The sequence below is a fragment of the Rhinichthys klamathensis genome, unplaced genomic scaffold (assembly GCF_029890125.1).
Source record: "Rhinichthys klamathensis goyatoka isolate OS25496 unplaced genomic scaffold, OSU_Roscu_1.1 h1tg000176l_1, whole genome shotgun sequence".
Lineage (NCBI taxonomy): Eukaryota > Metazoa > Chordata > Actinopteri > Cypriniformes > Leuciscidae > Rhinichthys > Rhinichthys klamathensis.
Window position 1 is genome coordinate 10,810,817 of NW_026606705.1, and position 14,642 is coordinate 10,825,458.

A 14,642-nucleotide genomic window follows, 5' to 3' on the forward strand; every position below is an offset into this window, starting at 1 on the left:
GGAGGCAGACCCAGCCCTGGCTTTGCTCTGTCCCGTTTGCGTATGTATGTGGACAGAACTCAAAACGTCAGGACCTCAGACCAGCTCTTTGTCTGTTACGGAGGCCAGCAGAAGGGAAAGGCTGTCTCCAAGTAGAGGATGGCCCACTGGATAATGGATGCCATCGCCTTGGCTTACCAAGCACAAGGCGTTTCCTGCTAACTCAGGTTGCATGCACACTCCCCAAGAGGCGTTGCATTTGCATGCACACTCCCCGAGAGGCGTTGCATCCTCCTGGGCGCTGGCACGTGGCTCCTCGCTAACAGATATCTGTAGAGCTGCGGGCTGGGCGACACCTAACATGTTCGCTAGATACTATAGCCTACGTGTAGAGCCGGTCTCCTCCCGAGTTCTCACCCCAGACGGGTAGAAACACCGAGAGGCCCCACTCTGTCAGCTTGCTGCACCCTACTGTGCACCCTTATTGCTCCAGAGTGAAAAACCTGTTGAGTCCTCCAAACACCCTCGGCCCAGACATGGCGGAGCGTCCGGCGCCAGGCCTTTATGCTGAATCCATGAGAACCGGATCTTGGCTGGGTTCCATATGTGTGACCCTACGGGGATCCCATATGTGTATATTTCTCCACAGCTGCTCCTAACAGAAGCCCGTGTCTTTCCCTTGGGCTAAGTCACCCACTATCTCATATGTAGTACAACCTTCGGGCTAGTCCATATGTATTCCCCACATAACTCTTTGAAGGAAGTGGATTCCGCAGCGTTCCCCTCCCTCAGATCGGGCACGCTTTCCCAGTGTTATCCAATAATCTCACTGTATGGGTTATTACGGAACAACAGTGACAGATACACTCTGAGAAAGCTCTCTCCTATTGTCCTTCCAGGCAAGAAGGTGTAGAGCAGCTGTGGCTCTTTGGTAGGGATTCCTGTCAGTCGGTCACGACGTACGTCATAGTGACCGACCCATAAGGGAACGTCTCGGTTACATATGGTAACCCTCGTTCCCTGAGGGAGGGAACGGAGACGTACGTCCCGTCGCCACATCAGCTGCTGCCCGCCGGGGTGGCCAGCTTTTTCAGGCTTGGCTACTCAGAAAAAAACTGAAGTGCAATCACACCAGCTGCTTGTTATATACCCGCGCTGCGAGGCTGCACAGCTGATGCAAATGATTGCACGCCAATGTCTAATGGCTTGTTTAGTTTCCTCTCTAGCGAGATTCCTATCAGTCGGTCATGACGTACGCCTCCGTTCCCTCCCTCAGGGAACGAGGGTTACTATATGTAACCGAGACGTTTCCCGAGACTATTTTTAAGCATTCCGATTGTTTTGATATAGATTATTATTGGGGATGTGTTCAGCCGCTAGTTATTTTTAACCCATAAGAACCCGGACCAATTTCCCCTTATAGGAAAATTATGGGGCATATAAATATCACCGCAGCCATATCACCCTTTTAGCCCAAGACTGGTTGCCCACTGAAGCTAAGCAGGGCTGAGCCTGGTTAGTACCTGGATGGGAGACCTCCTGAGAAAACCAGGTTGCTGCTGCAAGAGGTGTTAGTGAGGCCAGCAGGGGGCGCTCACCCTGTGGTCTGTGTGGGTCCTAACGCCCCAGTATAGTGACGGGGACTCTATACTATAAAAGAGCACCGTCCTTCGGATGAGACGTTAAACCGAGGTCTTGACTCTCTGTGGTCATTAAAAATCCCAGGATGTCTTTCGAAAGAGTAGGGGTGTAACCCCGGCATCCTGGCCAAATTTGCCAAGTGGCCTCTGTCCATCATGGCCTCCTAATCATCCCCATATATATATATACACTGATTGGCTTCATCACTCTGTCTCCTCTCCACCAATAAGCTGGTGTGGTGGGCGTTCTGGCGCACTATGGCTGCCGTCGCATCATCGAAGTGGATGCTGCACATTGGTGGTGGTTGAGGAGATTCCCCCTTCCATGTGAAGCGCATTGAGTGCCTAGAAAAGCGCTATATAAATGTAATGAATTATTATTAATTATTATTATAAAACAGACTAAATGGACCACTTAAAACATCTTTCTGCCGTTGTTTTTTTAAATACAACCACTCCTTGTCAAAGATCTGTAATGTCACATTGGGCGTTTATGGTAAATTTGTTATGTTACATATATGTCACATTGTGCTTTTATTTCTCATTTGTAAAAAAAAATTGTCAGTTTTCTTGCTAAATGAAATTTTTTTTTGTTTATTTTCTTTTCCACAACATTTTCAAAATTATAACTTTTCTGGGAAGATAAATAAAATAAAAAACGTTTTCAGAAGTACCGGTAATAGTTTTTGTATTTTATTTGCTTTGCCACATATTTCAAAACTAGTTTTTAGTTATATTATATTATATAAACTATATTTAGTTTACTAGCATATGTTTATTCAATGACAAGCTTTTAAAGATGGGAACAAGAAATGGGAATTCTTAAAGGACAAGAGATGTGCATATCATGTGATTTTCACCCTAAGTCATTCAGCTAGGACATTTTATATGTGCCGAACGTACATTTAACTAAACTTCATCACACAACATTACACATATCTTGTTAAACCGGTTTTTTGTGTGTGACTAACAATGGAAGTAGCATAATACATGCTGTGCATCATACCAGACTCAGTGTCTAGCAAAATGTTTGTTGTGAGGGCTTTTAACCACCACAAGACTATGCTATATTCATTTTATCTACTCATTATATGTATTTTATTATATGTTTTCATATCCTTGGGAGCATATCATGTGGATGCAAAAGAAAAAAAATTGCCTACTGGTGAGTCACCTTTATTTTATTATTTAGGCTGGATTAATTTATTTAATTTTTAACTGGGTTTTTTTATGATTTTCAGTTTTTCTTAAACATTAATTTTCTCATACTCTAAGTCTAAGTGATTTATTTATGTAATGGAGTTCAAGTCCTAAGATCCATGTCAGGATGCCAGATAATTTAGAAACAGTTTGAAAGCAAGAAACTAGGAGGAATGTAATTTATTTGTTCCAACAGCCAATCATAAAATGTCAGATCCATACATTAATTACTGGATGAGGCTATGTAAGTAAGGTGTAGTGTATGGAGTTACTATTGTGCCATAATTAAACAAACAAATCCACCATTTTGCAAACAAACTCGATCTGCTTTGCAAAGGAAAACTCGACTCGCAAACCAACTCGATCTGCTTTGCAAAGGAAAACTCGACTCGCAAACAAACAGAAAGCAGTGTGCAAGTACAAAGGTCAATTTGAGCGAAAATGCTGTGGAGTAATACATATGCATTGTGTTTTGCAAATATAAATAAATGAGCCTAGATAATATTTCACAAATAAATACAAACCATCCTACAAATTGCATGTAACCTTTGAACAAATACCAAATAGTGCATACAAATGCATATCTGTCTGTTATGATTGTGAGACATTTGGCTTTTTATGAAATCTCTCGGCTCGATTTTCTCACAAATGCAGTTGAGCAACTTCCTCTTCTAAAACAGTAGATGGGGCTAAGCTAGGGGATTCATTTAGCACTAGTCTCCCGGGAGAAGCACTGATTTGAAACGCGTGCTTGCCTTTGCCTATAGCTGAGGAAAATGACCGGTGAACAGGTGTGTTTCTCTCTTTTTTTTTCTTTTTTTTTTTTCTTTTATTATGCAGTAATAACAAAAACAAATTAGGACAATAATAAACTATACACAATACAAAGGGTTTACATAAACATAAATAACATTAAACTAGCTTAAATGATTGACACCATTTCAGAGTCTTACATGCAGTGGAGTTTTTAGAGTTTTTCAAAGAATTTAGATACATATCAAAATCTTTCTTAAAAATGAAAAAAGGAGTTTTCTTTGAAAATTTACACTTGTGAATCTAAAATTTGGCAAGAAAAAGTAGTAAGTTAAGAACAAATTTAAAATGAAAGGGGTCTAATTTCAGAGTCACCAAAAAACAAAAAAAATGTTGGCTTATACAGAAGTTTAAAGATAGATACCTTTTAACAAAATTTGAGAAGTCAACCCAAAAGATTTTGCAATACACACATTCCCAAAACAAATGAATAATTGTCTCATCAAACTGATGACAAAAGGAGCACAAGGGGGAAATACTATTATTAAATTTAGCAAATTTATAATTAACTGGGTAGCAATTGTGAATAATTTTAATAGAGACTTCAACCACTTTATTAGATAAAAATAATTTTTGCTGAAGGAGCCAGAAGTTCTCCCATACTATATCATCAAATGTATTATTCCAAAAGTATTATTCCATTATTCCTTACACAAGCAGGTAAAGAAATATGATCTCTGTTAAGAATTGAGGAAATTTTCTTGTTTGACAAGCTGCTGAGATGACATCGATCAACAAATAGATTAGTGTTGTCAAAAATAGGTGGTCAGCATAAAGGACCTTTAGGGCAAGGTGTAACTAAAGGTTTGACACAATCAGGAATTGCTCCAAAAACCATGGCATATTCTCTTGGGGGGACAAAAGAGAATTCTTGCATAAAGTGTTCATAAGAGAGCAAGACACCCCTTTCATCCAAAAGTTGACTCACTAAAAGTATATTTTTATCAAACCGATTAAAAAAAAAGATTTATTTTTTTATATTTAATATTTTGGTTGTTCCAAATAAAATAGCTATGTGGAGAAAAATTAATATTATATATTAGGGACCAGCATATTAATGCCTGTTAATGAAAACTAGATAGAGTTAAAGGTATTTTAGAGATGTCATAGTTGCAGCGCAACAAAAAATGCAAATCTCCAACTGAACTGAAAATATAATTTGGGATAATATTCCAAAAAGATAAAGGGTTGTTCAAAAAAGATTTTATCCACTTAATCTTGAAAGAATTATTAAGAGTGGAAAAGTCCAATAAGTCAAAACCACCCATTGTCCGATCAGCTATCATAACACTTTTTTAAATTAAAAAACGACTGAACCAAAAAATGAGTCGAAGTCCACAGTAACACTTGCACCGAGATCTAAAGATGAATCCATCGTCTTAGATTTGCGTTTTTTTATCTTTTGTCATAGCTCAAAAATTCTTCCAACGGTTCGACCACTCGAATGTGTTAGGCCTAACTAACGAAAATCTAAATAAAAGGATAGGCCTAAGTCACGACAACGAACATCCCAAAAGCAAAATAAGTAACAAAACAGACCCCTAAATGATCAAAAAGTGCTTTCGACTATAAATTATATAGTGTTAAACGAGATGCACTTTAAATTACATATTTAAGGACAATTGTTCACGGACTGATTCACTCACACTGTTAACTTCACGCCGCCATTTTCTCCTCCTTCATGTGTTTCTCTCTTACTTTATCTATAATTAACCTTTTTGAGGTTTTCTTTTGCAAAATGTTTATTACATATCTAGACAGAAATAAGCACTTAGTAGCACTTCACTCTCTCTAGGATAGGGGAATGTATAAGCTGAAAGCTCTGCCATCATATGTTGCTTTTTACATGTTCTCTACATCGGACGCGTGCAAAATTACTAAATTAGTGAATGTCTACACTGAACGGGTCTATTTCTTTCGTTCTCCATAAATTAATGAGAACATTTCATTTAATTGAGAGGAGGGTTTCATTTGTCTGTCCAAAATAATAATTTGTCCACTGCATACGTCACAGGCAAGTTAAGAAATAATTGTATATTGTTTGTTTTGTTCATTCATTATTTTATTACATCAACAGTTAAGCTGACTGAATTCCAACTAAATAAGTAAATAAAGACCCTCCTTTCAATTAAATGATATGTTCTCATTAATTTATGGAGAACGAAAGAAATAGACTCGTTCAGTAGGCTAAATGTAACGTTTTTACAAAAATGTAAAAAGCAGCATATGATGCCAGAGCTTTGTGCTTATACATGATTCCCCTATCCTAGAGAGAGTGAAGTGCTACCACGTGCTTATTTCTGTGGTTGCTAAGGGTGTTGCGCAGTGATAAATAGAACCGTTGGGTGAAGCGGTCATAGCAGTGTTTTATCTTGAATATAGCACAGCTATTGACGAATCAGAATCAAGGATTGGAACTAATCGTTTTATAAATATCTATAAAGACTATTTAGTTGTCTTTCCGGTTTCAGAGATTCCAAGTTATTCCATAGTTAGATAATTACAATTCATGTGTTACGGGTGTGGTGTTGGCAGAAGAAGGTGGTGAGGCAAGGTTTCAATACAAACTTTACTTCCAATAACTTTCTGAACAGGTACAGACAGGATAACACCACACACACCTTACATAAACGAGAACGGGAAAACTGGGACACAGTACTGAACCAAAAACACTAAGCAGGGGGAAACACAGGACAGAATAATTTCTGCTGTGGCACAGCTCTAAAAAGACATTGTAAACAGTCACTACTATTCAGTTGAGTCAGTTCAGTGTTATCAGACATGCTTGGTCTATCTAGTCTTGGAAACACGGAGTTCTTAAAGCTATAGTGTATTGGAAATATGCTTGCTCTAAGGCTATCTTGTTGTTATTGAAACATGCTTGTGCTTAAAGGCTGATTTAGGGGGCTTTTACACTGGGCTCGTTTGCTGTGGTCCGAGCTCGAGCGTGTTTGTTCCCGGCGCCCCCCGCAGCGTTGGTCTGGTTTCACACTCAACTTTATTCTATCGAACCCTGGTGCGTTTGCGTGCATATTACGTCATCGCAAACGTGCACGGCGCATGATAGAAAACAGAACGCGGGTCAATATTGTGTTTTTTATTAATTCCCTGCTATTATGTGCAGTTGAGTGAACAATACAGGTTTACTGTGCGTGTGTCACATAAGGTGGCCTTCTGCTGCTTGCAAACGGACTCTTTTGAGGAGACAGTGGATTTCCAAATTTGGTGCCCTGATTCCACGCACAATGCTCGAATACACTCCAGGCTCACTCTCGCTCGTATCCAAGGTAAATCATCAACACTATCATCCCTTACAAGTGTTTTATTTAACTGAATACATCATAATCAGCTAAAACGCATGTGCAGGTTACTTTACTTCCTGAACAAATGCGCACCCGAGTCCGTGCTGCTTTCACATTCACGCAAACCGCGGCACGGTTCGGGAGCAACCGAACTCAGACCACCTCCCCCCGGTAGTCTCGGGTTCGGTACCCCAGTGCGCACCCAGGTCCCATGACAGCGTTCACATTAGCGATTTTTCATGCGAAACGTGCCCCATTCCGAACTAAACCTGCCAGTGTGAAAGCCCCCTTATACTTCTGTGTCGGACCCACGCCTCTGCACTGTAGGCTACGTGTTGGTTTTCATTTAAGGCTTGTTCAACTTGAACGCTGCACAGACCGATCGGTGAATGACATCATAGTAGTACCCAGTGGTGGAATGTAACGAAGTACAAATACTTCGTTACTTTACTTAAGTAAATTTTTCACATATCTTTACTTTACTTAAGTAGAATCAATAGTGCATACTTATTACTTTTACTTCGTTACATTTTGCAGCAATTATTATACTTTCTACTCCACTACATTTCTACAACGTTCTGTTACATTTTCGTTTCATTTTCTGATCAGTTTTCCCCTGCCAAAACATCATCCTGACCGTCCGTTCGTCGCACGTTTGTCTCACCAGTGAAGTTTGGTTGCCATATCAACCCGGTCACACTAAATGCATCTCTATAGCACGCAGTGTGTTTATCGTGCAATTTATACGCGGAAATTAGTTTTTACGTGCATAGGACACGCATGGGTAGGTTTAATAGTGGTGTGGTGTGCGTGTAGCCCGGTGTAGCCTATTATACGGTTGGTTAGGATTAGTATGGCAAGCCAAGAGGTTCAGAATTACGCCATAAATGAATCGCGTTTACAGCCAAACCCCGTCAAATTAAGCTTGATGTGTATATTGCCTAATTGCAAGCTTGTTCAGAAATGATGACAAAAACTTAAAAAAATAACGGCTTCTCTTACGAGAGGTTCTCTCGTATTGCGTAAGCTAGCTTACGCTGCGGGAAAGATTCATCTTTGCTGAGATATTGAAGCCAAAAATTATTTCATAATTTGTATCCATACACAACGCAGTTCCTCTGCGGCAGACCTAGAGCAGGCTAGCTAGCAGCTCATTGGTTCGCTCAGAGAGAACTGCTTAAGCCTATGGGAGAGCGGGGCTGAACCCGCTTCCAATGAGAGGCGCCCGCGCGCTCATTGCGTCATGGCCCGCCAGAATGGGCGTGGCTATGGTGTATATAACAGTCTCTCCCAGGCTTATATGTTGATTCATTTCATCTTCAGCAAGCTGCACGCTTCTGCTGTCCTGAGAGAAGCCGTCGCCGTCGAGAAGGCATCACTCTAGCGAGCTCCCGGACCCTGAAGAAGCCGGCCGTCTTCGCCACCTTCAGCCGCCCTGCAAGCTAGCGCCATCCGACGACTGTATCCTTCTCTATTATATCTAAAAGAGCCGAGCGTCTTTTTAAAGATGTCTCGTTTTTCCTGCGGCTCTTGCCGCGCTCGTCTCGAGGACGGAGACCGCCATGTCATCTGCGCTCTCTGCCTGGGACTCGAGCACGCAGAACTCGCCCTAGCGGATGGAGGATGCGACTTCTGTGAGAGCCTGCCGTTGTCGTCCCTGCGGGCACGACTTCTGGCAGCAAAATCCGCTCCCGCGCCGCCTTCCTCTTCGCCGCGTAAGAAAAAACGCCGCTGCCAGAGGCCGCCGGAGCCCCCAGCGGAACAATGCGGGCCGCCGCCTCCCGCTTCCCGCTCTCCCTCCCCGCCCCTGCCGGACATACAGTTGCCGCCGAGTGGCCGCTCTGTCGCTTCCGATGACGCCGCGGAGGAGAAGGACTCCTGTTCACTGCTCGCTTCTGTCATCTCTCGGATCCACGAGAGAATCGGCGGGGATCCGCGCCGGGATAGAGGAGGAACTAATGCGCCTCCTCTCACAGGCCGTCGAACGCCTCGGTCTCGAGTGGTCTCCTCCACCCGAGCAGGCCCCGAACCGGATGGACGGCAGCTTTTTTCATCTGCGCTCGACCACCGCGTGCAACCGGGCCGCTCCATTCCTGCCTGAACTTCACGCAGAGCTGACGAAGTCCTGGAATGCCCCGCTCTCGGCTAGAAACCGCTCTGATATATCTGCCTCGCTGCGCTCGGTGGACGGAGCCGCCGAGAAAGGCTACTCAGCCATGCCGCCCGTCGAGGACTTGGTCGCCGCACACCTCTGCCCGCCCTCTGCTAGATGGCGCTCTTCCCCCACGCTTCCTTCGAAAACTTGCAGAGCGACCTCGAGCTTTCATGCTCGCGCCTACGCCGCCGCCGGTCAGGCCGCCGCAGCGCTACATTCAATGTCTGTCCTCCAAGTTTTACAGAGCGATATTCTCCGTGAGTGGGCCGAAGGCGGTAGAAACCCCTCCCCCGCTGTCACGGATCTGAGAAGTGCTACGGACCTCGCCCTTCGCGCCACTAAAGCCGCCGCACAAGCTCTGGGGAGATGCATGGCCAGCCTTTGTGTTGCCGAGAGACACTTATGGCTCACGCTCGCCGACATGGGAGATTCTGAGCGCGCCGCGTTTCTTAACGCGCCCCTCTCCCCAACAGGCCTTTTTGGATCTGCTGTCACGGGAATCGTCGATCGCTTTTCTAAGGTCCAGAAAGCTACTCAGGCGATGAATTTGTTTCTGCCCCGCCGCGCTAGCTCTTCCGCGGGCCGCTCTCGCGAGCCTCCTGCCAGAGCTCCACCACAGCGCCCCCCTCCGCAGACTCAAACAGCCCAGCGCAGACAGGGCGGCCGCCCTCGCTCTCGCTCTGACAGCCGCCGCAGACCGCCGCCCCACGAGGCCCGCGACCTAAGATCACGCTGAAGCCTGATCATCAGAAGTCTGCCTAGCAAAGTCAAGAAAACGACGGTGCTCTCCCGCTGCGGCCGGACCGCCGTCAAAGCTTCGCCCTCTGCCAGTCCCCGTTATTTCGCCGACTGCTGTAGTGTTGACCGCCACAAACAAGCCGGTGTCCCAGCCCGCTTGCGAGCGACAAAAAGCCGTTTTTACGGCTACCCAGAGAAATCTCAAAAAGAGAAAATTTGCCAGTTGTGTAGAAAACGTGCCCACAATCATGTGCTCACCCATACACACAAGCATAACATACCCCGTGTCTCTATCAGAGCCCCATCACATGAAACGGGCACAGCCCGCTCTAATATCAGAGAACATAAACACGCCCACGAGCTCGTGCACGTGTCCCCTCTCTGCTCGCGCGAGAGAGAAAGCGAGCGAGAGACCTTGCGTGTGCAGGGAGCATCGAACCCCCCATCGAAAAAAGAATGCCTCTCTCTAACCTCTCTAATTCGCTAGAGTAGTAGCGAATTATCAATCTGGTAGCTAGTAAACGATATTCTAGTTTTTGATGGTTAGCTATCGCTAGTATTCTCGTTCTGATTTGAACTTTGCAATCGATGAAATGCAAATAGCAAATGTTTGACCTAAAAAGTGTAGTCTACTCAACATGTACAAAGAAAGGAGGAAGATTATTAATAAAATCATATTTTAGGATACCTAACATGTCTGTGATATTTGTTTATTTGTCTTGCCTCAAGCTAATGCAAATCGATTTGTAAAATTTGCAGATTCATTTATGGTAGCTTGATATTATAATATTGACGATATATGGTTATTATCAACCACTCAAACATTGCATTGAAGTATCATATAGATTCAGTAAAACGGTAACCAATAGACTAGGCTACTATAATGACGCTGGCTTGTAAACGTGAGCATCGCGATCATTTGTCGTTAGAAAAAAAAATAAAACCCATGAAATTATATTCATATGACATGCTGAAATATATGCCACTGTACCTGGGATGAAGACATTTCACACGCGATGCAAGCAGAACACCTGCATGTGACCTCCTCCTACAGTGTTCAGGGCTATCATGGTTGTCAACAATTGCACGTGCATGTAGGATGACAGAGTTTACGACAGTAGTAGAGGACAATACTGTTTCCCAACTGTAGGGGGACCCCGAGAGCAAAAGCTATCTGTTGTTACTTTAACATAACGGTTCCAAATACATTTTTATTTTTACTTTACAAAAAAGCTTTTAAAATATGCGTTATATCTGTGTGTCTCAACTTAAAAATTTTGGACCCTACATTACCCAATGAAATTTTCTTTATGAAAATGTAAACATAACCTGAAACAATTTGTACAGTGTAACTGATATGTTTCCTTCATGTTTTTCTTCTTTATCTTTTTTATTTATTTATTTTTAGTTTTCAGCTCATTGTTCTTTTCTCATTTGTATTCTGATGACATTGAACATATTGTTAATACATTTTGTACATTGTATACAAGTTGTATGTCATAAAAAAAAATTAATCTCTGTATGTTTTGGACAAATAAATAAAGTAGAATTTTAAGCTGTAAGCAGTACCAGCACGCATAGATTTATGGATATCTATGCCAGCACGTCCCAGCCGGTTCGTCACTTATTTGGTTCCCCTGGAAACATTTCCGTTGTGCTCTGTGTTATTTGCAGCGCGTTTCTGTATTTGGTGGTGTTGTGAGTATTTGGAGCCACACGTGTGTTGTGAAACTGATGAAGATGTTTTCTTAATTTGCGGGTGTTTTTTCTATTTGCATGCGTTTTTTTCTATTTGCAGGTGTTTTTTTCTATTTGCATGCGTTTTTTCTATTTGCATGTGTTTTCTTCTATTTGCATGTGTTTTCTTCAGTTGCAGCGTGTTGAGCTCTCTCGGCCACCGTAGAATCCAGTATGTAAACCATCCACATATTGATGCATTTGCATAATTTTGCTTTGTATGTTTTTGCATCCTCAAGGGTCTGGAACAACAAAAGTGAACCAAGATATCTACAAAAGGAAATCACCTCTAGAAAATGAACCTCCTGAGGCACAGGCGATGCAGGTAAGATTGTCATCATCACGATTTATGTACAATATTTGAACAAGAGTCAAGACAAGACACATTTCCCTGATTTAAAATACATATTTTCTTTTTCCTGTGACTTTCCTAAAAAAAAAAAAAAAGATTGCTGATGACCAACAGCCAATCAAAGCTCATCAGGTTTTATTAAGTTAATTGTGATTTAAATTTGAATTCTGAATTATGTTTTTAATATTGTTTTTAAAAACATTCACTTGACAAAGCAAGCAACCACAAGATGGTGACTGACACATTTTTTAAATACAAAACAACTTTGTATAAAACCCCCAATATCATTTTGTACAAAGCCATCAGTTGTTATATCTGAATCCAACATTAATTGCATATAACGCTGTCCTTTTAGCAGTAAAAATATCATACATTTCACTATTATTTATTTTATTTTAAGTTAATTATGGGTATAGGGGTGTAAAAAGTGCTCCGTTGTGTAATTGTACATTGTAAATAAACTAAATAAGCATGTCAAAAAAAAGGTAAATTAAAGGAACAACTAACTCTTCAAAAGACTTAAAGATTAGATAGTTGCAGAAAGATCTCATATTGCATCAAACAAATGTAATTTACAATACAAGTCTGCAGCAAAATAATATGCGTTTGCGATTGGTGGAGGGTTTCTGAGAGTAATCTCAGTAAATCGATTCTTTTGAACCAGTTCAATAAAAAGATTCATTTAAATTGGTTCACTAACCCACTAATAAGTACTAGACTCTGGAGAAAAGGTTTAAGCATTAGACAATATACAAAAAGTTAAAATAAGATTCATATATTATTATTAATTTAAATAATATTATCATTAATCATGGGTGTCAGTTTGGTTTGAAATGTGCTGGGGACAGAGACACATTCGGAAGTGCATTTTCAGAAGTGCTGGGTACAATGACGCATTCGGGTTTTTTTCTCTTTCGCAGGTCATGTTTTGAAAGACAATGTCTTGTAGCTTACTAATGTAAATAAATAAAATTTTATACAAAAATGTGATGATGTCCGACTCGTTTTATGAAGAAGAAAGCCTTAAGTTTTCAAAAAGCATTAGACATATGACCCATTCTGCTTCATAAGTACCATGTTGACAATATGACATGACGTGGTTTAATGTACCTAAACAATGATTACCAAATTTCTCTCTCATATTGCTCCTCATAACCACTGAAAACGGTCAAAAAATCGAACCCAAAGTCCAATTATTATGGACGTTATCTGACATTAAGCGTTTCTGCTTCATTGAGGCTATTGTAGGAAAAAGCTTAACGGTTAAATGTGCCTAAACGACGATCAGTGATCATCACCAAATTTCTGGTTAGATTTTTTGACAGTTTTAAGTGGTTTAGATGAGCAATATGAAAGAGAAATTTGGTGATCGTTGTTTAGGTACATTAAACCACGTAAAGCTTTTTCACGTTAGGCGTTTTAGAATGTCCCAAGGAAAATAGGCCTGGCCTACCATAGGCTACGTGTTGAAGTACAGTACAGTCCCAGTACAATTGACCATATCTACACACAACACAACTTCTGCACTACAAATTTTGCCAAGATTGAAAAAGCAAAAATATGTGTGGCACAGATGAACGCTATTTGATGACTGACATCACCCAATCATGTACAATTCCCACACGGGGGATTTCCAATCGAAGTAACGAGTTCCATTTGGCGTGCCAACCACCTCTCCCCCAACCTTGAACATATCCCAATGTTACAGTTGTTGCAGTGTTATGAACAGAGAAGCGTGTAGCCAGCGCAGCAGCAGAACGGCTAAATTGAGCTCGAGGTTTTCCAAAAAAAAGTGGTGGGTACAAAATGACTCATGACGAAACCCACCGTCCCCACCGAAATTGACGCCCATGTCATTAATTTATTAAAATAATATAGCTTTGTTGAAATGCTAAAAACAATCAACATGTAAAAATGTCAACACTCCCAATTTCTGTTAAATAAAATTTTGGAAAACAAGCGTCTTTGTCATAATTACAGCAGAAATACTGGAGGAAACATTACATTGTGCTGGACTATTAGGATAATTGAGTTAAAAAGATTGAGAACCACTTTGATCCTTTATTTTTAAGAGTGACTGCTGCTGTTCAAGGAGGTGACACTGATACATAAATTGCAACTATCGCATTTTATCGGTGCCTATTCACGACAACAGTTTGATTGCTTTTTTTATGGTGCATTTTTATCTTCCCCTCAGGGTCGAGTGAATATGCACGTTTTTGAAGACTGTTGCGGCGGATCCCTTGATCAACTTAAGAATAACCTGCTCTATCCCCTATTTCCCAATGTTAGTTCTACACACATTTAGTTATATACTATTAACAAGGATAGTCTCAGTGTATAATATCATTGTGTTTTGTAAAGGTGCGCACTACGGTGAGCAGACTTGCTGTGTCCCCTCAATCGAGCAATTATGGTCTAAGAATCTTTGGCTACCTTCATCCTTCAGAAACTGGTAGGTCCAGCATGAAACTAAAAGTTTTTTTTTTTATATATATATTATTGTATATTATATGTAATTACACACATATAGAGGAAATAAACAAATACACTGATATTTTTCTGTTTATAGAAGAATTTATTTTTGCTGTTGCCTCTGATGATAACTCTGAGTTCTGGCTCAGTTTAAACGAAAATCCAGAAAACCTTCAACTTCTCGCCTATGTTGGTGAGGTAATTTTTGGTGTGAATGATTCAAGTGGGTGAGAGATTCAAGTGGGTGAGTG

General features: G+C 41.4%; 1 protein-coding gene across 3 annotated transcripts in view; it reads left to right on the forward strand.

The window, feature by feature from the left end:
• The first annotated feature begins 2,579 nt into the window (after positions 1-2,579).
• b4galnt3a (beta-1,4-N-acetyl-galactosaminyl transferase 3a) overlaps positions 2,580-14,642 on the forward strand; it is a 28,303-nt gene continuing 16,240 nt past the window's right edge. Inside the window, exons 1-6 of one of the 3 annotated variants that reach the window (XM_056260420.1) lie at positions 2,580-2,784; positions 11,804-11,889; positions 12,013-12,048; positions 14,114-14,203; positions 14,281-14,371; positions 14,489-14,584. In XM_056260420.1, coding sequence (XP_056116395.1) covers positions 2,610-2,784; positions 11,804-11,889; positions 12,013-12,048; positions 14,114-14,203; positions 14,281-14,371; positions 14,489-14,584 — 574 coding nt within the window. In that variant the 5' untranslated portion in view covers positions 2,580-2,609. Of the gene's footprint in view, positions 2,785-11,803; positions 11,890-12,012; positions 12,049-14,113; positions 14,204-14,280; positions 14,372-14,488; positions 14,590-14,642 lie in introns of all 3 variants that reach the window. The other 2 variants (XM_056260419.1, XM_056260421.1) reach the window with 2 other exon arrangements.